General features: G+C 53.9%; 1 protein-coding gene across 4 annotated transcripts in view; it reads right to left on the minus strand.

Moving 5' to 3' along the window:
• Myo10A (unconventional myosin 10A) overlaps window positions 1–24,157 on the minus strand; it is a 200,843-nt gene that overhangs the window by 135,001 nt on the left and 41,685 nt on the right. The window contains exons 14-42 of one of the 4 annotated variants that reach the window (XM_037238514.1): window positions 23,792–23,940; window positions 23,350–23,488; window positions 22,691–22,848; window positions 22,057–22,288; window positions 21,513–21,656; window positions 20,923–21,102; window positions 20,202–20,364; window positions 19,122–19,255; window positions 18,367–18,540; window positions 17,492–17,652; window positions 16,888–17,004; window positions 16,018–16,136; window positions 14,842–15,023; window positions 14,378–14,464; window positions 13,179–13,262; window positions 12,786–12,905; window positions 12,065–12,225; window positions 11,247–11,399; window positions 10,330–10,443; window positions 9,232–9,377; window positions 8,303–8,588; window positions 7,995–8,128; window positions 7,430–7,564; window positions 6,561–6,704; window positions 5,292–5,509; window positions 3,303–3,425; window positions 1,963–2,163; window positions 694–832; window positions 164–302 (exon numbers count right to left, since the gene is read on the minus strand). In XM_037238514.1, the coding sequence (XP_037094409.1) occupies window positions 164–302; window positions 694–832; window positions 1,963–2,163; window positions 3,303–3,425; window positions 5,292–5,509; window positions 6,561–6,704; window positions 7,430–7,564; window positions 7,995–8,128; window positions 8,303–8,588; window positions 9,232–9,377; window positions 10,330–10,443; window positions 11,247–11,399; window positions 12,065–12,225; window positions 12,786–12,905; window positions 13,179–13,262; window positions 14,378–14,464; window positions 14,842–15,023; window positions 16,018–16,136; window positions 16,888–17,004; window positions 17,492–17,652; window positions 18,367–18,540; window positions 19,122–19,255; window positions 20,202–20,364; window positions 20,923–21,102; window positions 21,513–21,656; window positions 22,057–22,288; window positions 22,691–22,848; window positions 23,350–23,488; window positions 23,792–23,940 (4,436 nt within the window). The remainder of the gene's footprint in view (window positions 1–163; window positions 303–693; window positions 833–1,962; window positions 2,164–3,302; window positions 3,426–5,291; window positions 5,510–6,560; window positions 6,705–7,429; window positions 7,565–7,994; window positions 8,129–8,302; window positions 8,589–9,231; window positions 9,378–10,329; window positions 10,444–11,246; window positions 11,400–12,064; window positions 12,226–12,785; window positions 12,906–13,178; window positions 13,263–14,377; window positions 14,465–14,841; window positions 15,024–16,017; window positions 16,137–16,887; window positions 17,005–17,491; window positions 17,653–18,366; window positions 18,541–19,121; window positions 19,256–20,201; window positions 20,365–20,922; window positions 21,103–21,512; window positions 21,657–22,056; window positions 22,289–22,690; window positions 22,849–23,349; window positions 23,489–23,791; window positions 23,941–24,157) is intronic. The other 3 variants (XM_037238515.1, XM_037238516.1, XM_037238517.1) reach the window with 3 other exon arrangements.

The following is a 24,157-nucleotide window of genomic DNA, read 5'->3' on the forward strand; positions in this document are numbered from 1 at the left end:
ATCAAATTAATGGCATTCTTACGATATCTATGCTTACCCTAATTTAATTAGCACATTTATCCGTCGTTAATTTCAACAATATGTGATTACATGCTGGCAGTAATTTGATGCCTATTTTAAGACAAACATGCCTCCAATGGCCCGAGCAGAGACCATGTCCTACCGTTCAGAGTGCTTGGACGTGACCGCTTCCAGCTTCATCTTCAGAGCGGAAGAGATCTTCAGCTTGCTGATGGAGTTGGGGGCGGAGTGGTTGGCCTTGGCCGGCGGCGACTCCTTCGGCTTGCCCAGCTCCCGGTCCACTGCCAGGAGCGCGTGCGAACGTTAGCTCCAGCGGCTGACGTGACGTGTTTCAGGCGTGTGACGTCACAGGTGCGTGCTGGTGTGTGAATCATAGGTGAGTACCAATATGTGACACAGAGGGACGTACAATAAAATAACAGTTATTCACAACGAACATGCCCGGCATGAACCTGCGGGGAATCCCCATCGCCTCGCACGAAACAAAATCAGATTACGAAACGACGTTAGAATGCCTGTACTGTCCCGACCCCGCCACCTGGCCTGGCCGACTCGCGGGTTCGACCCGGCCGACAGAGCGTACCTGGCCTGGCCGACTCGCGGGACCGACCCGGCGACAGAGCGCACCTGACCTGGCCGACTCGCGGGACCGACCCGGCCGGCAGAGCGTACCTGACTTTGCTGATTCGCGGGACTTGTTAAGCACCTCGGAGGTCGAGGCCTGCGCCGTGTCGTCGGGGCTGCCCATCTCGAACTCGTCCCACTCAACGCCCTCGAAGCTCGAGTCGTTACCCGAACGGCCGCCAGGTGGCTGAGGGTGGGCGGCGTTAGCGGCGCGGTGAGGCAAACGCGGCGCAGTAAGAACGCGGCGCGTCACAGATGCTAGGAAGTTAGGGGAAGTGCACAAGCTGCTGTAAAACTAGACTGAAAACATTCGAGAAAGAGGTGACAGTAAACGCATGCTGAAGAAGGCTTCAGGTACGCTGCGATGCTCGTTCGAGGCAAAGCAGTTATTCAAAAGTTTGTTCGTGCATTCGCTGGCTGGCAGATGTGCGGCACAAGAGGCGGTTAAAACAATGTTCCATCGATCGCATCGCATCACATGCGCGCCAGCTGAAAACAAACTATAAACGGAGCGCAATACTCACGCGCAGGGTGATCAAATATTAGACATCGTTTAAAGCAGTGGAGTATCATTTCAGTACACAAATGATCAACACGGGACGAAAACACTAGTAAGAACAGTTAGTTGGCATTCCAGTGTTACATATGACAAAGCGAAGACCATTGATCCCGTATCAAGTTGGATAGATCATGCATGTTTGCCCACGGATGGGCGGCAGTCGTCAGGTTTAGAACATGCAATGGCTCTTGCAAAATTAGCATGCATGAATCAAAGCATGTTAGGCAGCTGATCGATGAGACAAAACATGAGATCCGGGAAGTGGTACATGCATGTTTGTAGGAGAGTCGTCTAGCTTCGTGATTTACCTAAAAGACATGCAAAATGCGACAAAGGGAGTGAAATTCACGATGCAACTTGTCACATTGTGTTACGCCGTATCAAGTTCATAAAAGAAAGCAATCCACAAACGAAGGCTGCACCCACATAACGACATGGCAGGCGTATGGACGCCGAGCTCAATTTATATTGTTTTATGGGACATGCGTAGTTAAAAAACGAGGTTCTTCACAACAGCAGCTGTGCAAGCGTTGTCATTGGTCATACAACAAGACAACTTGAGCTCGAGTACTGACCCATCCTCCTTCGCTGCCATCCTCAAACCTCCATTTTATGTTCTGAGTTTCTAATTCGCGACAGTATGAGCGATATATTCCGCTTGCGCGCGTGGCGTGCGGCCTATTTTCCCGTCGTTCGGTCGCACCGGTAGCCGTCAAGGCTTCAGTTCGCAGGGGTGCCGATAGATGACTCTGACCCACCTTCTGGCCGCTGCTCATCTTGCGGTGCTGCGCCTGCAGCTTGAACTGCATGAAGTCGGCACTGCCGGCCATTTCGCCCTTGGGCGGCGGCCAGCGCCACTTGCCGATGCGCACCGTACGCGCGCGCGTGTAGGACGGGTCCATGAAGGCGGCCATCTCCTCCGGCGTCATGCCCATGGGCGGCGCCGGCGGAATACCCGACTGGAGGTAGGCGGGAAGGTGCTGCCGTTAGCGCAGACGGAGCGGGACGGGGCGGGGAGGTGGGGAAGGCAGGGAGGCGCAAGGACTGCAGGCCTGCACGGCACAGCTGTGCAGGAAGTGCAAAGGATGCTGCCCACACATAATCCGCCCGCTTCAGCTTAAAACCAGCTCGCGATCTTTGTTTTTGGCAAATTCCAGAGCCGGTGCAGCTCAGTCCTCACTTAAAGAATCCCAGCATCACCCCATATAGTTGAGGAAATTACATTTCGGCCTAACTCAGCATGAAAGTGACAACTGGAGATGGATTGGACACATTTACGGCTTTTGAAACGGGCGAAGAGCATTTCTAGCCATCCCAATTCATTTCAGTTTCTAAATTTATTCAACGCAATTTAATTTCGATCCATCGTGCTTGCGGCATTCGGATATGGTCCAGTCTAGTTTAATGATGGCATAATCCTAAACCCATAAATGTTTCCAATCTGTGAAAAGCCAGCCCGTGGCGAAGGTGCTTGGGCGGGGCGAGATGGAGAATGGAACTTGGATAGAAGGAAGATGCAGGCCCGTGATAAGCTGAGTAAGTGATGTTCGAAAAGCCTAGCAAGCCACATAAATTAGGTACCAGTGAAGCATGTTGTGATCCAGAAAAACGGACTTGTCTTCAAAGGAGGCTTTGATGCAAAGCGAGGGCATTTTTAGGGAACTGACGATATTGAAGCACGATGGTATTGCGGATTGAGGACTGCAGCAGCGTTCCGTTTTGCTGGGCGTCAAACGGATGTGCGGAAAATTTTAACCTATGTTTTGTTTAAGCTAACGGGTAAAAGTTGTGTCGTTTCCAAGACCACAACCGTCTCACCTCGCCGAGCAAATGACTATGGCTTATCCATGAGGCGGTTAGGTCTATGCATAGATGAATAAGCATACACCACAACGACACAATCAGCAACGACAAGCGCACCAGTTAGCAGCCTTCCGTCGCACAGTGGGCTTCCACAGCTATGGAGCAGCCAAGCGGCGACACACAACCGATGTTAGCCTGACAACTCAGTCGCAGCAGCCCCCAGCTCAGCCCCGCTCCACGGGCGGCACAGCCGGCCAGGCGGGCCGGCCGGCGGGACCGCCGCCGCCTCTGTTACCCTCTCCTGGGAGGTGGCGCTCCGACGGCGCTCCTGCTGTCCGGCCGGCGACGGCTCGCCGCTGCCGCCCTCCCGCGCTGCCGGAGACGAGCCCGGGGCCTGGCCGGGGCTGGGCTGGTAGTCCTGCGCGGGCACGGGCGGCGGCGTCAGGACACGGCGCCGCCGCTGCACTGGGCGCCGGTGAGCGAGGAGGTCGTACAAGGTGCGGCGTTGGCGCGGCGCTTTTTGTTGCAACGGTCGAACGCAGAGTGCAAGGGGATTTTTCATTCGGCTGTGAGCCAGCTGCAGATACGATGGAATGCTGGCAATGCTCGGGAGGTATTTTACGATACTTTGGTAAAGATACCTTCTACGGAAGGCTGTGGAAAGTCAGTGCACGGTTATTAAGATGGATGCTCCCTGTTACTAAGAGAACGCAACGCTCACACCCTACAAACCTGCCTTATCCTAAGGCTCATCAGAACGTGCGAAGAAAACGAAGTCGAAACACGGGCGCAGCTGGCTGACTGGCCAGTAACACACCTTTCCTCAAATGCGTGCACAACCGTTGCGTGGCATTTCCGTGAGTCAGGGCCAGCAGTTGTGACGAGGTGCCGTTGCACTGAATGCCGACAGTGTGCGGTACATTCGCGTTGTGCGGTCAGTTAATTGCTACCGAGCTGATGTCAGTAATTGGCAAGAATTGTCCGATGCATTATCATCGGCGATTAATAAGGCCAGAAACACCCATGAATGGAAAGCACCACACCACGAGAGCAGCAAGTAGCTCAGCTGTGAGCAGACGCTGTGAGGAGCTAAAGGACATGCAAGACTTAAGCCTGTAAGCTGCTCAGAAGGCTGCCAACACGCACGGGCGTACCTTTGCGCGCTTGTCATCAAACGTTTCAACTAACTGTCGCACTGGCTTTCGCAGGTCTGATAAGGATTTCGCGTGGTGATGCTGCAATTCCAGACACACGGTTAGTAGGCCGCAGGCTGAGGGCACCAGATCGCCGTTAGTAGGTATAAGCGATTACACCATAACCCAAGGCTCTTTCCGCATGAAAGCAAAGCAAAAACTGTTGAAGGCGCGCAATACCTTTCGTTGCAAGGTGGTTATGAGCAGTAGGTTCAATACAATTTGTGACTAACCAGGCCCGAGGGGTGTGGGCATGGCCAAGAGAATTATGGCATATTCGAGCTTCACCAAAGCGGTTCTGTGTCGGCATAGCAATTATTCCCACTAGTCACAGCCACCGAGCTTCCCAATAAACAGGCACCTGCCACCCAAACGCTGACAACCTCAACCACAGGCAGTATGTTCTGACGATGCTCTGTTAGCATTTCCATCGTCGATCCAAAGGGTCTGAAGACTTAGGGGCATGCCCGAGCTAAGTCCATTCTGTCCCCGATTCGATCCAGAGGATCGGTTATTAGCTCGGGCCGTGAAATCGGTTTTGCGCGTCTGAGACGTATTTTCATCGCTCGATTCGATCAGTCAAGGCCATGGCAATTGCAAATACCTGGGGTTTGAATTTTATAACACGATCGGATGTCTGAAGTTAATTTTGCTTATGGGTACAAGGATACAGATATGAAACCCTTTACAAAACGGCAATCTCACTAGTATAACAGCATTTATGGACGGCGCCGCTTCACTTGAGAGAAACATGCAACTCTACAAATGGCGCAGGCTGTCCAACCATGTTGCGGAGGCGAGTCTATAGGGTAATGGTGCGGGACCGGAAAGCAGCATAAGCCCGACCTTTTTACAGCACTACCGGCCAGACCCAAAATATTGATTTCATGAGCTTGTGATCAGCACTAAAATGCTACAGGGTCACCTGAGGAGAGAATGAGGGGAAATATGGCACCATTAGTGGGGTGATCTACCCTAGATTGTGCCCGAAAAACGCGGCCAGCTTTTCTATTTCTTCAGGGCTGTCCGAATGACCAGTTCGGTCGTGACCTGGCATGACCAGGGTCACATGGCATGCCGGGCACCCTGACCTGAGCAGAGGTCGCCTGCAGAAGCTGGGCCAGCGCCTGGTTCTGACTGAACAGCTGCTGCTGGATCTGCATGTTCTGAGCGACAGCAGACTGTATGAACATGCGCTGGTAGGACGCCATCTGTTGTTGATCCGGCGCATTTGAGGTTGCCGCCGAGCCGTCAGAGTTCTGACCCATGCCGGCGGGCCCATACATCGACATGTTGGGTAGACTGAAGCCTGAAAGTTGGCATTGTTTGTCACGGTTTTGGTTCTGATAGCTCACAAGAAAAGTCTGAAAAATAGAACTGAAAACACTGACACTAAATTAAACACAAGGTAACGACTCATCACAATACATATGGCTGTACGTTGGTGTGGCTTTCGTGTAACTTGCCTCCTTTACTTTCGGATCAACCAATATAGAATGACTTAAGGAATGCCAGAGATCATTATAACAGCACAGGTGACAGGATTACATCCCTTACGTGTCATTCGTAGCAAAACTAATATTATTAAATGTACTAAAGAATGGTATATCAACGGCAGTGATGTGCAGCACGCTTATATTTGAAATAAAGACACAAACACGGTGAACGAAGGTTAAGACGGTCAACGCAACTCAGCACCAGGGCGAGACTTTTGTTAGGGATTTGGAAGCAGCGAACAGCAAAGCAGAATCAGCTAATGCAGATTACGAGCAGAAGCAAGTGGTAAAGTGATCGCCGCCCCGCATGTTTAAGAACGTACCAGATTAATAAATAGGATGTGATAGGTCTTGTCAAGACCTGACGGAACGCAGACAGGAAGCGACATAATTTAATAGCATTCCAGGAATTAGGCGGATTTTGCAGGCTTTCCACGAAAAAACAGCCAGCACAGAAAGATGTGATCTCTGGTTTGACTAAAAATCGTCGCAACTATCTGCATGCTTATTATCATCATTAGTTGTTGTTACCACAACGTAGAGCGAAAGGTATGTTCGCCCAAGGGAGACGTGCGAATGCTCCGGATATCACGATGACCGTGTATCAGGGATGCCACCGCCATCCAGGGCATAACTCGTCAGGGTGGGCTGACATGCGCTCCCCCCGAATCTAAAACGTTGATCCGTGTTACCAAATCTACCACCCCGCCATCGTCTCGTACCCCCGCGCTCACTAGGCCATCAAAGTCGCATCATCCTGTCGCGTGCATTACGCGCCGCCATTCCCGAAGCCCTCAACCGGATCCCCGCCGCGCATGCGCCATCTGCAGGCTCGGACGTGCTGGCCGCCGCGCTTGTACCCACCTGACATCCCGTACACCGGCACCGGCACGTACTGCACCTGCACCGGGGACGTGGTGCCCTCGCGACCATCCGGTGACGTCACACGCTGATCGCCGAATGATTGGTTGAGCGGCTCGGGTGACGTGGGCGCGGCAAAGAAGGGCGCTGGCAGCGTGGGACGCGGTGAGCCCGAGAGCGTGACGCGCGGTGTGTGTCGAGGCGCAGGCCAAGAACTGTGCCGGTGGCCGAGATAAAGTGTGCGGTGGGCGAGTTGTACGCCTTAAAGCTTTAGAGGCTTGTATAGTCGCGATTTTCGGCTGGGTGGGAAGATCGTCATTTCATTCCAGCCAAAGACACGGTTCTTGGCCTGTGCTTAAAGCGTGCAGGGTACAAAACGGCTACGAAGGTGAGGGTACGCAGCACGCCAAGGTGCAAAGGACTGTACAGTACACTCCTACTACCAATCCTTCTAAGATCACTAACGATCAAAGCAAAGCGTGCAGTATGTTCAGAATCAGAAAGGCATGTTAATACACTAAGTCACCACTAGGTGACGGTAGTGTAGTGTCAGCGCCATCCGCTAAACCGCCAAGCACTACCATCATACGCCGCGCAGAAATTCGCGCCGCTTCAACATGTCGCGTGTGAAGTATGCACTAGAGCCGATGCACGACTGGCACTGTGCACGATGCACGGTGCAGCGTGCAGGCCTAGACGGCCAGCGAGCGGGCCGGACAAGTAACTTGGCAGAGGTAGCGGGCGCTGGCGCCGGCAGGGACGTCTCTGAAGCTGGAGCAGCAGGAATGCGCCAGCGTTTCGCGTCAATGCAGCGGTTTTCGCGTCTGATCGCTCTAATCGTATGCCACCACGCTCTGGCCCAAGCTACTCACCCTGAGGCGAGAAGTAGGGCATGCCCCCGGGCATCATCATCGGAGGAGGCGACATCATGCCCGAGCCGGCGATTGGCTGGAACACGAACTGCCCCTGCTGCTGATTGGCTGTCGCGTTTTCGGGCTCCGCCCCACCTGCGACACCGTAGGATCACGATCAGAATGACACTAGCGAGTGGCTAAAAGGAGGCGACGCTCGAAATCACACGACGCTCCCATGAGGCCTTATACAACGTCCACTGACCAGCACGCCGTCCACACGAATACAGCGGCATACAGCATCGATGCATCACAAACCGTACATTTCGAGGACTTCTTGACTTTCCAATGGCCGCCCGACGCACAGGCGTAGAGTCTGTACCAACTGATACGAATTGCATGATGCTCCTGGCCGAAGTTTATATCATGCACACTCGTGACTAGCAACCATACGTAATTTGCCGTCTGACCTCAGCCTTCAGCTCTCTTGTTGCCAAAATGCATACAGCTGGTATATCATCGACCTTAACACAGCGCTGATGTGCTATGCCATGAGAAACACCACCCTGTGGTCAACTAGGCTCACCTTTGATGAGCTGGACCATGGCGGAGGGATCGGTGAGCGCCTCCAGCGTGGGGCTGACGGGACCACACGTGTCCTCCAGGTCCAGCTGCTGCTGGGTCACCAGCGCGCGACGCCGGATCGAGTCTTGGCGACATCTGGTGGTGACACGAGCGTCAGTTGACACGCAGTCACGGTAGACTCGTCCATCGGTCCCAATGGACTCGTCCAGACGCAGAGAAAGACATGGAAAAAGAACATAATCCGTTCGGTGCCAACCACAAAACGGGTCGATGAGACGAGTCGGTGCTGTAGCGGAGCAATGTTCTCACCTAAAGAAATCTACTGATGAGCTCAGCTCCTCCAATTCAGATTCTGCATCGCTCACACTCCCTTCCCCAGCCGCTGTTGTGGAATCATCCGCCAGGCGCGCTTCTCCCATCAAAGTGGACTGCTCCGGCTGCCGGCCTCCCCCGCCGCCCTTGATGGAAGCGGCCAGGGAGCGGGCGTCCGACAGCTCGTCGAGGTTGCCCTCCAGCACGGGCATGAAGAGCGCATCCACGAACTGGTCCATGTCAGAGGCCTGAGACGGCACGCGCACGCGGCGCACGTGCGACGCTGCCGGGCAGGACGGGTCAAGGTCACATCGCAGCCACGGGTCCATGAATTCGTGGACAGGGTAAGCATCAGCGTGGTCCTCAGCTCGCGGATGATGCTACGGTCAGCGCAGATACTGTAAGCAACTGTTCAAGCATTCGGTCGAATGCATCCATCGCCGAAGCTATGTTACCACGACCATAATAGTACTTTTATCAACATTGGGTAAGTAAAAGCAGGAGCGTAGTTTCGCAAAATATGCTGAGGGGAGCTAAACGGTGAAAAATAAAGCAGCCTGCCCCAAAATATCTCAAACAATGACCCTCTCCCATGCACTGGCCCACTTTCTTCTCAATGTTGGTGGTGGGGGAGGGGGAGACTGAAGTCCCCAAATCTAGTAGGGAACACATCTATGTAGAAGAAGCAGTATATATCAGGTACTTATTTCGTAATCTATGTGGTCACACGCGCCTCAGACCGCTTAAAACTGTTGCATGCTCTGAAATCAGAACTCCTATAAGGGGCTCCATTCGGCAGTTTGGTGTCTCTTATATCACAGATTTATTGCAATGGACTCCACCCAACGGGAAAGTGCCTCGCACAGCACGGGGGAGTGCCTCGCAATGGACTGACCCAGCGGGGGAGTGACTCGCAATGGACTAACCCAACGACGGTGCCTCGCTGGTGTCGGACATGGCCGAGCTGCGCACGCCGTACTCCTTCTCAGAGGTGTGGCGACTCTCGATGTACGCTCGTGACGAGAAGCTGCTCTGACCGGTCCTCTTGCCCGCGTTCTGCGACTTGACGTATCTGAAATCGGACACGATCAGAACACCGTCGCTTGAAATCGTTCTAGAAATCACGGCGATTGGTAATGGCTGCCACCACGTAAATCATTTTACCCTGTTAACTACCTGGACGTCTACTTATGCTGGATCAACATCTGGGACACGGCTTCATTAACGCAACGCTTATATTGAAGAAGAAACTGGAAGACCAGTGATGCAAAGCAGTGATGCGTTAGGGTGATTGCGACACACACATCAAAAGGTCCGTGGAAATCGTGACGCTTTTCACCGATAACAAATCAGTAAGGTTCGAACACGGCCCGATGTTAGCGCTGCACGCGGAAGAGCAGTTTGGCGCATTTTCGAGGGTAACAAGCTTTCCATGATTTAGATTACTAGCGTTAGGTTTATAACGCTGCACGTCTCTGCATGCACACAATGGTGGCTGAGGCTTGGTAGCAGTCATGCACGGTACAAATGAAAGCACGTCAAAAGCCAGAGCTCAATGACTGAAAAAGCAACGCTTGAAAAAGGGAGACAGTTTTGGAAGGCTTTTCGTCATGCTAACAAGCACCTATGAATGGTGGAGGCCATTTGACGTCGCTGAAAACCCATGTCATTTCCTTCCTTAAAGAGAATGAATGAAGATAAGCAAACAGTAGTCAGTTCGGCATCAGTACCTGTTCGCAGGCGATGCAATACCTGACAGTGCTGCCTGAGCGCCAGTCATATGCCTCACGCTGCGTAAATGGCGTAAGAATTGTTCTGAGCGGTGTGCCAGGGTTGATAATGCCACAGAACCATTATTGCGTTGCAGGGCAGTTTCGTATCATTTTCTCCCGTTCCACGCCGTGTCTGATCATCATTCCTGAACAGAGGCTTTAACTGCCTGCTGGACCGCCCGATGCCCCGATGGTCCGATGGTCTCCATCGCCCGATGGACCGATGGAACCGGCCGGACCGATGGTCTGTACCTGGAGCCAGTTCTGGGCGACATGGCCGGGTCTCCCTCGTCGCCAAAGGAGTGTGCGTCCTCCATCGCACCGAAGGAGTCGGGACCGTCCACGGGGTCACCGAACTCGTCCGTCCTGACCACCCACCAATACCGGTACGCTTATGCACATGCAACAATAACACTGGCACAGGCACCGTGTGAAACCCTTGCCGTCGTTCTACGACCAAAAGAAGACAGAACATGGAAGGGAAGGACGCATTCGCGCATGCGCTCTTTGAGTACACCTCGCCAACAAACACCATAGTTCATGGCTTGGCTCTTAAGGAATTTGATAGCACCAGGACCGGATATTTGGCCTACTTGTCGCATCACCAATGAATGTAAGTAAACCAGGCTGATTTGACGGTTGGAGTCGAGTGCTAAATCGTGGTACGCTTGTTACGCCAATACCTCCCCGGCTTCTTGCCTAAGCGAAAAACATCTCATTACTTTCGTCAAACGTTTGAAAGGTGCTTTGTCTTATCGAACAAGGCAAGAGCTTCGGGTGCATGATAACCGTTGTGTGCTTAACAAGGCCAAAAACACGTCTCTCCTTCACCCTCTGTACCGCTGCCGAATAACCAAGCAGTTGTGGTGACCTAAAACCCCAGTCAACAACCACGCCCTATGTAGTGCACAAATTACATAACTTGGCTAACTAGTTGCATTCACGAGAGTAGTTCTAAGTGAACAACATCAAGCATGCTGGCCAAATACAACCTCGACCATGCGCTTACCTCATTCAGCGTATCCCCTAACCACTGACTATGTGCAACAAGTACATGGACATGACGCGAAATGCTCCGTGGATGAAACGCGAGATCGACGTGTGCAGAGATTGTCGGACTGACAAACACGCACACGCACACAGGCAGGCAACCAGAGCGCCATCCAGACCTGTTGTACGCCTCGTGTTTCCTGTAGCTGTTGTTGGTGTCTGCGGAGTAGCGACGGTCCTTTTTCAGCTTCTTCTCGAACTTCTCTTCCGATCTGATGACGTCATGGCCAGCTGGCGACGGCACCATCTTGGTTCCCTTCGGGACGAAGTATCTGTCCAAAAAGCAGCATGACAATTTCTGCTGCGGAATATAAAGGACAACAGAAAAACAGATAATGTTTCGAACACCGACACGCATGGTATTTCACCCTGCACGTCCGGGATGGCGAGAATGTGAATGGTACCAACTCACAACGTAAGTCTTTGTATGACGGCTGTTGAGAATGAACAAGCACATGAAAATACATGAACATAATCATGAGGACAGCAGACGTGGGAACGACTGGAGCAGCCTGGATGGAATCTTTTGTATGACAGAGCTCAGGCGTGCACACATTTTTAAGGCCTGACGAGGCAACATTTAGTACCGCGTTAATAGCATCCTCGCTGCGTGATGGGTGCCCCACAACACTGGTATCCTGGCGCCAAGTTGCAGATTCCGTGTGTGGCGTCGATAAAACTTTAAAACAAGGCGCACACTGCGCGTTTGACAAGTCTTCTGGTAGCGCCGAACATGTAGCGACGATGGTGCCAAAATCGCCTCCGCAATAGTTGCCATGGAGACCAAAATATCGTCGTCAAGTGTCCCGAAAGGGTCCAGAATCAGCGGAAACTCCAATCTCTTCGCGAATCGCACGCCGAAGTGACAAAAACCCTCCGAAAACAAGTTGACTGAGAGGGCGGCGGTCGCGGTGCAGCACGGCGCCGCGTCACGCACCTGTCGTTTAGGGCGCTCTCACTGAGGCCGTGTTTGTTCCAGCCGGCAGCGGCTGCCGGGTCCGCGATGACGTCCGCCGAGTGGTAGCGCTCGTTGAGGCGCGACGCCGAGAGGCCGAGGTGCTCAGGCCGGGTGTGCTGCGCGCTCCGGGAGCGCTCACCCTGAAGGGGGGGGGGGTCAGCGCTAGGAGGAGAGGGGCGGTCGGTGTTGGCGTCGAGGCGGCATCGAAGCGGCATCGAAGCGGTATCAAGGCGGCGTCGAAGCGGTATCGAGGTGGGTATCGAGGTGGCGTTGCGATAGCATCGAGCCGACATCGAGGCGGTGTCGAGGCCTCAAGGCGGTATCGAGGCGATTTCGAGCCGGCATCGAGGCGATGTCGAGGCGGTATCGAGGCGCTGTCGAGGAGGCATCAAAGCGGTATCGAGGTGGCATCGAGGCGGCATAGAGGCGGTATCGAAACTGCATCGAGGCGAGGCCGGCACGCCGACGCCGGCGTCGCGGACGATTCTGACTTTGAGCAAGGTGCCGGATATGCAGCGAGTTCTGCTTGGCAGAGCCGAACTCCCCCCCCCCTCAACTTTCTTGCCGAGCGTAGTACAGACCTATAAGCATCATATAGGTCGAACATGCGTATCACTCAACCGCTATGAGTGGATGGCAAACAACGGAAGTCTAATCGGCGCCGGTTCACTTGCTCTTACGAGCGTGTTTTGGCCCTTACGTCATCCAGGAGGTTGTCAAGGCTGCGGCTCTTGTTACGCCCATTGCTGACGTCATCGGTGTATGGACCACTGTGCGCTGAGGTCCGCCTTTGCTCCTCCCTCAGCTGCTGACGTAATGGCTGCAGGAACCAATCGCGTTTTTGAAGCTCACTGTTCGTCCACTCAGGAGCTTTTCGATAGAAAATGGTAACGAAATTTTGTATGCTTGCATGCATGCTTTGTTGATTGTTAAGATGTTAAATGTTGTTCGCAGTTAGCTTCAAGAGTGAAACGTTAAGTTCAAGGAAGCTATCAAGTTAATAAGCTTCTGTTGTCTTGGACGCGATATGAGAAGACAGGAACATTAAGGCAGAAAAGAGAAAGCGGTGTTAAGAAAACAGAAGACGGTATACCTTTGCGTATAACTGACTCATGCTATGAAGGGACTCTTTTCTGGGCGGAGGAGGCGAAGGCGGAACATCCATTGTTTCCATCCGCTGGAGAAGGCAATGTCAGCGTTAGTGTACTCGTGCTGTCTGGAGAAAGCTGTGCTGGTGCCGCTCCAGAGTAAGCTGTATTGTTATGCCGACGTAGTTGGCAGCTCTCGTTCGCAGCTCATCACGTGGTAACAGTCATGGTAAGGCAAGTCATCGACCTCCTGAAGCGTGCAGACTGCCTGGTATGTCAGAGGCCGTGACATGCGAGTTGTAAGCTCCCAGGCGACAGATGTCTTCGTGAAAAAACATGATTGGGACTTTGCTGTTACCTTTCCTAATGCACACGCAATAATGAAAACTAGAGACGTCACCAAACCACCTGACGCACAAAACATTAACTACAATCCGATTAATTGCTTTCAGGTTATGGCCACCCGCCGTTTTCCGCGTAACGCACGATCAGAGTACGGCCCTCATAAACTATGCATGGGCTGCTTCAAAACAAAGTTACGTATAATGGTAATGCAAAATAGTTGAAACGAGTTCGCATAATTTCAACCTGCGAACACATACTAGCTTCAGCTTAAAGCGACTTTATCGGAAATTGTGTCCATTTCGTATCCAGTTATCATTCCTGGATGTGGGAGGGGAAGGGGGGGGGGGGATATGGCGACGTCTCCGACGTAGTCTCATATCTGCGACAAGCAAAATCGGCATGTATCATCCTTTTCAAATTGCTTGTACTAAGACTGTGCTCTTCGGCGTTGCTGTACATTGGTGCAAGACATGCGAATGTGACTGGGTTTCATGTAAGCATCACGTAGTCATTATATACATACATATATATATATATATATATATATATATATATATATATATATATATATGTATGTATGTATGTATGTATGTATATATAGCCCATGTCCACCATAAAAGGGTACGTGTTCATGAAAATCACAAACAAGCAGCAATTATTTGGAGTTGTTGGACTTGGTGTTAAAATATCCATGTCACTTATTTTCATTAACCTATCTATGAACTATACCTTAAGCTATCTGTAGGTTCCTGGAAGTGACCTGAAAACAAATCTAGCTGAGCGCAACAACAGAAACCACAAATGTAAACATCAAGGAGCGCGCTGCTAGAACACGGAGCCGCCAACGTCAAGCACTGACCTGGTAGCTGATACGACCTCCTGGCGACCTCTGTGGCGACCCGTTCCTGGGCGCATCGATGAAGTCTTGCGACATCATCGGGGTGACCTGCCCGGACGAGACAGGCGATGACTGCCTGACGTGCCAGCCCGCCGGGCGGTTTGGTTTGTCGGGCCGGGTTCAAGGTCAGCAGCCCTCGGCTGACCTGACCTGACCCTCGCGCCGGAGCCGGCCCGCCCGGCCCCCGCTCAGCCCGCTCCTGCCCTGCCGAGCCCCACCAGTCTCGCGTCTTTTGCAACTGTCCTCTCGTCTTATGCATGCTCTCGTCTCCCGGTAAGCTTAATGTCGTTCATTCATCCATTCCCAGCCCCCCGTCACTGCCTGCGGCAGAGCCAGCTGCACATCTGTGGAGTCACCCGTGGCACTGACTCATTCTCTCCCCCTCCCCCCTCCCCTGAAGCCGCCCGTGGCAACGCCGTACCCACCTTCCTGGAGCCGCCCCTGGTGCGCTCGCTGACCATGAAGCCGCCGCGGCCGGCCGGGAAGCCGGGAGGCAGCTCGGTTTCGCCGATGACGTCCATGACGTAGTCGTTGCCGCTCAGCTCGTAGAGGTCACCCTCGTCCGTCATCTGCGCCGTCCAGCCGAACGTGCTGCCGATCCCGCGGTCTGCGACGGGCCATAGGGTCATGGAGAGGTCACGGGGTCATATGGTCTCCTCAGTCAAACGTGCTGCCGATGCCGGGTTTGCGACGGGACACATGGTCATGGGGAGGTCACGGGGTCAAATGGGCTCTTCAGTCGAACGTGCTGCCGATGCTGCTGTCTGCGACGGGCCACATGGTCACGGAGAGGTCACGGGGTCACATGGGCTCCCTAGTCGAGCGTCGGCCAAGGATGCGGCCTGTGACAGGGCGGCAAGATCGCAGGAAAGGTCGCAGGATCACCTGTGCCGTTCAACTAAATGTTTGTGTGTTTGGTTTATGTACTTTCAAAATGCGATAAGCAGCACGATAAGATTAAGACAAGCCAAAGGATGGGTGGAATAAGTAACAGAACTTAAATCACGGCGCTTCTCCCAAGAGAAGCAACAAAACAGAATACATCTATCGGATATGGGACTTCATTAACGTGTTGCCGTTTTCGCGGTCTGTGGCGAGATCACAAGGTCACTGAAGGGTCATGAGGTCGTGTTGGCTCCCTATCCAAGTATGCGGCCGATGTCGTAGCCTACGGGTCGTAGCCGTAGCCTATCACAAGATCATGAAGGGGTCAGGAGGTGATACGGGCTCCCCAGTCGAGCGCGCTGCGAACTACGCGGTCCGTGGCGGGTCACAGGATCATGGAGAGGTCGTAAGGTCATCTAAGCCGTGCAGCCGAACGTTCTGTTAATCAGCCGTCCGTGGCGAGATCACAATGCCATGTAGAGATCATGAGATCATGTAGCCTTTCCATTCGAATGTCATGTAGATTCAGTGGTCGGCGGGAGGGTTTGAAGGTCAAAGGGGTCACGAGATCAGCTGGGCCGTCTAACCAGACATGCTACCAGTGCCACTTCTGTGGCAGCTGTCTCAGCATCACGAGGTCATGACAATGTCACGGTACGGCATCACGAGGCCATGACAATGGCACGGGATCGACGGTCCGTCCTCCGAGGACTCACTCTCGAGGACGTAGGCGGCCAGCTCCTCGCCGGTGGTCCAGGAGTCGACCGGGGCGAAGCAGGTGTGGCCGTCCGAGCACGAGACCTCCAGCGCCATCTGCTGCTTCTTACGGTTACACCTGTCGCCGAGCGCACCAGGTCAGCGGCAGGGCCAGATTCTAGGCCAGGGTCTGAACCGGGGTCAGGCCGCACGCCGGGTCAGGGTCTGCGCCAACATAGGGATCTGTGCCAGCGTCAGGGTCAGTGCATGTGTCAGTTCTGTTTCAGAGTCAGTTTCAGGGTACGGGTCAGGTCAAACACAGGTGAGGGTCAGGTTAATATTAGGTTGTCAGCCTCACAAACGAAAGAAACGCACGAATCATTTTAGAACGTGCTGATAATGCACGAAGCAGCCTGGGCCATATTTTTTCCCTGATTTCTGGCTGTCTCCGCGAAAATGATGTGACTAACAGATGACCGGAAACGTTACGCCATTCCAAAGGGCAAAAGAGAATCAGTGCATGACCGCAGAAACGGGCAGAAGAAAGAGGATGTGACACTGATCATGACCTCCTCATTCACATTGCTTCTGTGAACGTCACAAAACATGGAATTAAATGGCAATGGAAATGGAAAATGGCTGGCCGGGCGAAATGGATTATATAGAGATGTGTGCTATAAAATGATTATCTCCACTAATTGATCGCATTACATTAATTGAAATAATAAATTAAGCTTAAAACAAATGTATCTCATCATCGGTTACCAAAAACATAATCTAGTACCAAAATTAGCCTTGTAACCAACGATGGGAAGCCCCCACGGAAAGACAACACACACACACGCTCTAGTCAGCCCATTGCTCGTTATGAAGCTGCACCACTCGCTGACCTCCACTCGAGCAGTGTGGGCGGGTAGACCCGGCTCAGTCTGCCATCTGGCGGTGACCGGAGCAACTTCTTCTGGCAGTCGGCCGCGTACCCATTCTGACCGTGGTCCGACACGTACCTGAAAGCGGCAGATAGTGTTGTTAAAAGGGGAAAATTGATTAGTCGATAAAATGATAAAATGCGATACGATTTAAAAAAAAACAATATCTGGATCACGCAGACGAGTAGTACCGTTGCTGGAATTCGCATGAAATTATACTTGAGTCGAACCTGAAAACTATACGAACTGCGTCAACCAATTTCAGCCGATCAAACCGGACGCGGGCATTCGGAACAAAACGCATTCGTAAACCAATCTTACTTTTAGCAGAGGAACTCACAAACGAGACATCCATTTCAAGCATCAGTCGCATTTCGTTTTCCAACAACTGGATGGCCCTAATATCGTCCATTGCGACTAATCAGCGACTTCTAGCGCCCTCCCCCCCCCCCCCCCCCCCCCACGAGCCCCCAACACGCCGACCGTGAATGCCTCCGAGGAGAGGCGTGTGCTGAGGGAAGGGTAGGAGTGGAGGTGGGGGGGAAAGGGTGCACTCGCCACTCACTTGAGCAGGTACTTGTAGAGCGTGTCGCTGGGCGGGAACACGGACAGGCAGTTGGACATGAGCAGCCAGCCTCGCTCGGCGTTTGCTTCGTTGTCGTTCTTCCACGTCTGGTTGCACAGCTGGCACAGGATCTCGTCGCGCAGCTTCTCATTGGTCAGACCCTGCCGAGGCGTCATGGAGAGGTCATGAGGTCATGCGGGCTCCTTGGCCGAATGTGCCGTCGATGACGTGGTTCGAGGTGAGGCTCGAAGAAAAAAACAAGAAGGCTCAGGCAGGCATCGACACTAACGGATACGTACCCTGCCGAGGCGGCGCCGCGTCCGATGAGCAACGGAAGGTCGCAAGGTCAATGAAAGGTCATAGGGCCATGCGGGCTCTCCAGCCGAACGTGCCGCTAATGGCGTGGTCCACGGTGGAACTCGAAGAAAAAACACGAAGGCTCAGGCAGACATTGACACTGGCGGCTGCGTACCTAAGTGGAACCCAATGGTACGTATGTGTACTGAGAGGGTCATGTACTTTGTTGTGATGTTTTGTACCCGAGCGCAGCTCGTCCAATGGTTGCGCAGGATCGATGTAATGTGACGTTATGTGGTGACACTCCAGACATGGTATGCGGCGCGTTTGTACAGTGACCGAAGATAGGGCTCAGCTGGTTGGCATTTCTAACCGCAGGTAACGCGTGGAAGGTCAGCGTTTCGCGGACAAAGAAGCGTGAAGGCACCCTTCAGTACTCTCAAACTTGAGAACCTCAACCTCTTTCGTTCTCTACCATCTCTCATCTAACACAGTCTAGAATCCAAGTCTTTGCCGAGTTGCATGGGTACATACGGCATCATCTCGGTTCCCCCTTCCCCTCTCGTCCTGCCGCTCACCTTGTTGACGATGTAGTCCCCCAGCGCCTTCTCGCGCGTGTCACTCAGGTTGTTGTCGTTCATGAAGCGCAGCACCAGCTTGAAGATGGCCAGCGACTGCTGGTAGTCGGCCTCCTTGGACTTAGCCAGGAAAGGCGTGCGTATCGGCTCCCTCTTCATGCCCCAGAGATGCGCCTGACGCAGCGGAGGTCACGGGTGTTGTCAGGGTTGCCATGGTGATGACGCCCCGAATTGGGTGCGACGACCCGCAGTTATTAAGAGAATTAGACGCCAATCCAAATCAACGACCGACAATCAGAGTATGATGGGCAACTTGTAATGCATCGCCGGAGTGAGACGATATACCGGCATGCTGACGCATCACATTGAGAAACAGCCACATCTTTTACCGTTATTCCTTGTACACATGATGCGAAACATGAACCCCAAGATGTGCAATATTTGAATGGTGATTATTTGTATCGGTGTTTGCAGTGAAATACGCGGTAGTATAAGACATGTGGATCACATCGGGTGGAAGTATAAGACATATGGATCGTCGGTGCACGCACGTATTTAAGAGTGGTAGTTCAGTGACATCCGTACGTAATATTAAAACTACACCACAACGCAAAGCCAGACCCAGACGTCGAAACATCAAACTCCGGCATGCAAGCAAAACACCATTCGAAAATAAGCCGAGAACGAGCCAGTGAAGACCCATGGGCGTCCCGCGGCTCACACCACACCACCAGGCGTCTTGGCTACGGCCTCACCTTGAAGTAGATGTTGGTGAACTTGGTGAAGGCGTGGTAATCGATGTCGTGTGGGAGGCTGAAACGCTCCTCGGGCGGGTCGACCTGGGCGCCGATCTTCATCAGGTTTCGGTCCGAGTGGGCAGGGTGCCAGTCTGCCGGCGGGCCAGTCACGGGGTCACGAGGTCAGACCCCAGCCGGACGGCGGTGGTCGCACTCCTGCTGACATCAGCGGCTGACTCCGACAGTGACACGTGTGTGCGGCACGGGACGCGCCAGCAAAGTGCCGACTATACTGCCCCGCGGCCGCCCGTATGCTTGTTCTGGGGTGGGGAATCGATGAGGGGGCGGTGACCCCGCAGCCGGAGGGGGTGCGAGGAAACGGCATCTGCTCCTGCCAACGGCGTGTATGTATATAGGGGCACTTGATGGCTTGTTATTTGGTTAATTTGATGACGCGGCCCTGTTGAATGTAAGCGGAATGCGGTCTCCTCGACTAGTGTCTCGTTCCTGGCGTTCGTCGAGAGAGAGAGAGAGAGAGAGAGAGAGACGAGAGAGAGAGAGAGAGAGAGGAGAGAGAGAAGGAGAGAGAGGAGAGAGAGAGAGAGAGAGCGAGAGAGAGGAGAGAGAGAGAGGGAGAGAGAGAGAGGAGAGAGAGAGAGAGAGAGAGACCTGAGCTAAGGCACCGTAGCCCTGACTATGCGTTCGAAAGCCGGTACTGTAATCTGGAAGTCCGAACACCGGAGACCGAAGCCAGGCGTGGGACCCGGACGCTGGACCTTGGGGTCACAAACTCCCCGGGTCCAGAGTCCGGAGTCCGGACTTCAGAGTCCAGAGTCCATATTCCAGAGCCCAGAGCCCAGCGCTCAGGGCCCAGGGTCCAGGGTCCAGGGTCCACGGTCCACGGTCCAGGGTCCAGGGTCCACGGTCCACGGTCCAGGGTCCAGGGTCCACGGTCCACGGTCCACGGTCCAGGGTCCAGGGTCCAGAATCCAGAATGCAGAATCGAGAATCGGGAGTCGAGAATCGAGGATCCAGAGTCCAGAGTCCAGAGTCCAGAGTCCAGAATCCAGAGTCCAGAATCGGCCTGCCGGCACTGACCGTCGAGCCGGCTGAAGATGAAGGCGAGCTCGGCCGGGATCTCCAGGTGGTTGACGCCAGCCACGGCCCGTGACGGGCCCCTCTCGCCGCCCGGCCGGTCTGCAGACGTCTTGGCGCGCGCGCGCGCCGCCCGCTCGGCCGCCACGCGTCGCTTCATCTCGCCCTGGAGTGGCGCGCCAAGGGCGGTCAGTACTCACCGCAGACACAGGGCGGGCAACTTAGTTTAAGAAGGTGAACCCCCTGTCGAGGTGTTGCGATTTTCACGCCGACTTTACTGCTGTAAAAATTAAGTCATATAGCCTAGATAGTAGGAAGAATGTTCATGTTCTAGACCTCACACTACCTGAAAACATGACTGAAAATGTCGCATGACTAAAAATTAAGTCATGGGACCTAGATAGCGGAAAGAATGTCCATGTCTTAGGCCTCACACTGCCTAAGAGACATTATGAAAAGTGTTTCATGATTAAGAATTAAGTCATGTGACCTAGATAGAGGAAAGAATGGCCATGTTCTATGCCTCACACCACCCAACGGGAACGGCTAGGCCTTAGGAAAGCTAACGCGTCAGGCAGGCCCAACATGCGTTGGTCACGATGCAAACGTCGATCACGTCTGCATCGTGATCGTGATCATCGCCTCACGTCGCATTTCCTCCGTCGACCTTAGCTTCCTGAGCTCTGGGCCACCGCACGGCTCCAACAGGCCCCGGAGCTCGTACCTTCATCTCGCCGAAGCGCCTTCGCTGCCGCTGCATGCGGAAGTTGGCCTGCGCCTTGACCATGCCGGCCCGAACGGTGCGGTACCGCTTGCGGTCCCGGTACATGCGGTAGTAGCTCTGTACCTTCACTGCTGACTGGCGCGTATTCCGGTACCGCTTCTCGGCCAGGTACCGGCGAACCTGGCGCCGGGTACAGGTACCACGTCAGAGCACTTGTGGGCTGGTGTGCCGCCATCGTGCCAGGCGCGGCGGCAGAAATAATGTGTGGGATAATGTCGGCAATGGCATAGATAAGCGGGCATCCTAAATATCTTGCAATTCCCAGCAGCATTTCGCATTAAGACACAAACACTCTTTCCAAGTAGCGACGCTCTACGGTGCCCCCTAAGCATGCGTGCTAAACTTCAAAATTCTTGGCTTCTTGTGTGTTTGATGTCCAGCACTTTGACAGACACAGGCATGGCATCGAATCGCAGTTGACTTAATGCTGATATGAGATATCTATGAAATAACTAATTCATTTCTTGAGCTCCCCAGCTTTCAAGTTCTCGGTGAACGCAAACCAGCCCGTGCCGGCCCGCCTCACGTACGTTCTTCTGTATTTTGATGGCGGCGTCTCCCTGCACACGCAGTCGCCGGCGCTCCAGAAGCTGTTCGAAGCCCTCGCGCAGGAACACCTTGGTGGTGCCCAGCTGGTACTCCTCGCGTGACTCCGGGTTGCTCTCCAGTATCATCTGCAGGGCGCGTCGAACAGGTCAGTCTCCGGTGTGAACGGGTGTCCCACGCCCACCGCTGAACTGCATTGCATGGGGGGGGGGGGGGCGAGGAACATCGGTCATAAGTACGAACGTTGATTTCGTGGGAGAAATTTGTTCACATGACCTCAAATCAGTCTGCAATATTGAAGGTACCTTCCTCCGTTCTTTGGCTCGGTTTCTGTTGAGGGCATAGGTGTGTTCCGCAATATATGTTCTGTCAGCCAGACCCCAAACCCCGGTTCCTTTAAAGCCCCGCTCACCTCCCCCTCACTCCTCCCCATCTACTCACCCTGGCCACGTCCCTGACCGGCGTGCCCCGCGATAGTCTTCGGTTCCTATAAGGCCCCCTCCCCCTCCCTCCTCCCCGTCCACTCACCCTGGCCACGTCCCTGGCGGGCGTGCCCCGCGGCAGTCGCTCGGGAAGCAGGCCGCGGTACCGGTCGGCGAACTGGGCGAAGCGCAGCCGCACCGGGTAGCCCAGCTGGCGGATCCGGATGGTGTCCAGCATGCCGGTGTACCGCAGCTGCTCCAGCACCACCGGCATGTCGAACTTCATCGCCGCCTTCTCCGCGTTCGGCTTGACGCAGCGGATGAACCACGGGTTGCACCTGGAGACGATGGTCGTCGTGACGACGATGGCCAGGATGGTGACGACAGTGATGCGGGGATGTGACTGAGCAGGACGGATGATGAGCAAGGATGACCAGCGAAGGGCCGTTGGAGGACGTGGGCGAAAAAATGCGATGAAAACGTGGAAGGCTGCAGTTGGAGACTTTAGACGAAACGCAAGTTTGTGGTGAAGGAATGATATGAAACATGACACTAGCGATCCATTCTCGTGCATATCAATAAGAACCTGTGTCCTCATTTGGCGGTGAATAGCCAACGCAGGTCACACAGAACAGTGCATATCCAAGCAAAACTCAACGAATACCTCAGGATGACCTGCAGGCTCACTTCATCAGCTATCACATGTCTGACTACTTCGCTGACTTCAGTCATACACTCACTTAGTCATCGACTCCAGCAACTGCGTGAGGCTTTCGTGGAAGCGGGCGGCTACGGTGGGCGTCCGCGGCTTCATCGTGACGAACCGGCCATTGCTCTTGTTGGCCGCCTTCGCCGCCTCGTTGTGGGCTCGGTGCTCCACAAACATCTCCGAGATCATCTAGGAGAGGGTCAGGTCAGGTACAGTCAGTCTGAGTTCAGACCTTTAGGCTGATGTTATTTTGGGATCAGTGGGATCAGTGGGATCGTTGGGAGAACGCAACTAAGATGGTTTGCCCAAACGGAGCGATCAAAAATAAGACAGCCGGTAAAAGGCAACGCAACACAAGTTTTCTGTGAACCGTCACTGAGCACTAGAACCGTTGATGCGCACCTTTCGTTGGTAAATGCTCGACCATTCGCAACCCAGCTGGGGCTGGATCTGCTGGAGCAGCTCCAGCAGCTGGAGCTGACCTCACGGCTGATTTTCCAGCGCAGGGGGACGGGCGAATCAGGGGGACAAGGAGCAACTTCCCCTTCTCCCTACAGAAAATCTTACCATTAATCCCCTGGAGTTGAACAACACGAAATGACTTTGACCCGACTATACCACCTCAACTCTAGGGGCGTCTTGCCGCCCCTGCCACGACGCGTCGCGTGAAGGGGTAGGCATCCTTCTCACCGGCACGTCGCTGCTGACTAGTAGGTCCAGCACGTCGTTCCTCAGGATGTCGCGGTTCTTGTCGAGGAAGCCGTCCACGTTGTACCAGACTTGGCCGGCGTAGTGGTGGACGCCGAACTCCATCGACGACATGCGTGGCCTGGCGGGTCACAGAGGTCAGGTCAGGGTCAGGAGCTGAAGGCCAGCAGAGAACGCTCGTGTTTTTGGTCATGTGGCATATGAGCAACATTGTTTACAGCAGCGTTTCGCAAGTTTCCTTACTTTGCCGAGCCATCAACTGCTTCCGCTATGTTCTGGCAGTTCGATTCATGCTGTGAATAGCGCCGACTGCCTTGGATTAAAAGTGATACATGCCAGCGTCCAGAGTCCTATATATAGTTCAGAGTCCTAATAAGTCCAGGTTTGACTTATTCACTATCAACCGACTGTGTGGTATCAGTACCGGCTGTAGAGCTCGTCGAGCGCGTGGTTGTAGTGGAGCTTCTCCAGCAGCGAGACGTCCGTGGCCTTGGGGAAGTTGGACTCGTCGTCCAGCAGGTGGAAGATGCCGACCGGCTTCTTGCTGATGAGGTGCAGGACAGGCCAGTTGTCCTGGAAACGGACGGTGTCTGTGTTAGACAACAGGTCCCGCTGGTGTCTGGAGCTCAGATCTCACCCGGTGAGCCAATATCCAGGCGCTGGCAGCTGGCGCGAAGTGGCGTAGTGTGGAAAGACATGCCAGGATATCGGCTGATGGCGCTGGAGAGACGCTGGACGAGCTGGTGAAGCCTCCCGGCAGCACTAGGCGAGCTGGTGGGGCCTTACAGCA

The sequence above is a fragment of the Pollicipes pollicipes genome, unplaced genomic scaffold (genome assembly GCF_011947565.3).
Source record: "Pollicipes pollicipes isolate AB1234 unplaced genomic scaffold, Ppol_2.1 Scaffold_7262;HRSCAF=8765_pilon_pilon_pilon, whole genome shotgun sequence".
Lineage (NCBI taxonomy): Eukaryota > Metazoa > Arthropoda > Thecostraca > Pollicipedomorpha > Pollicipedidae > Pollicipes > Pollicipes pollicipes.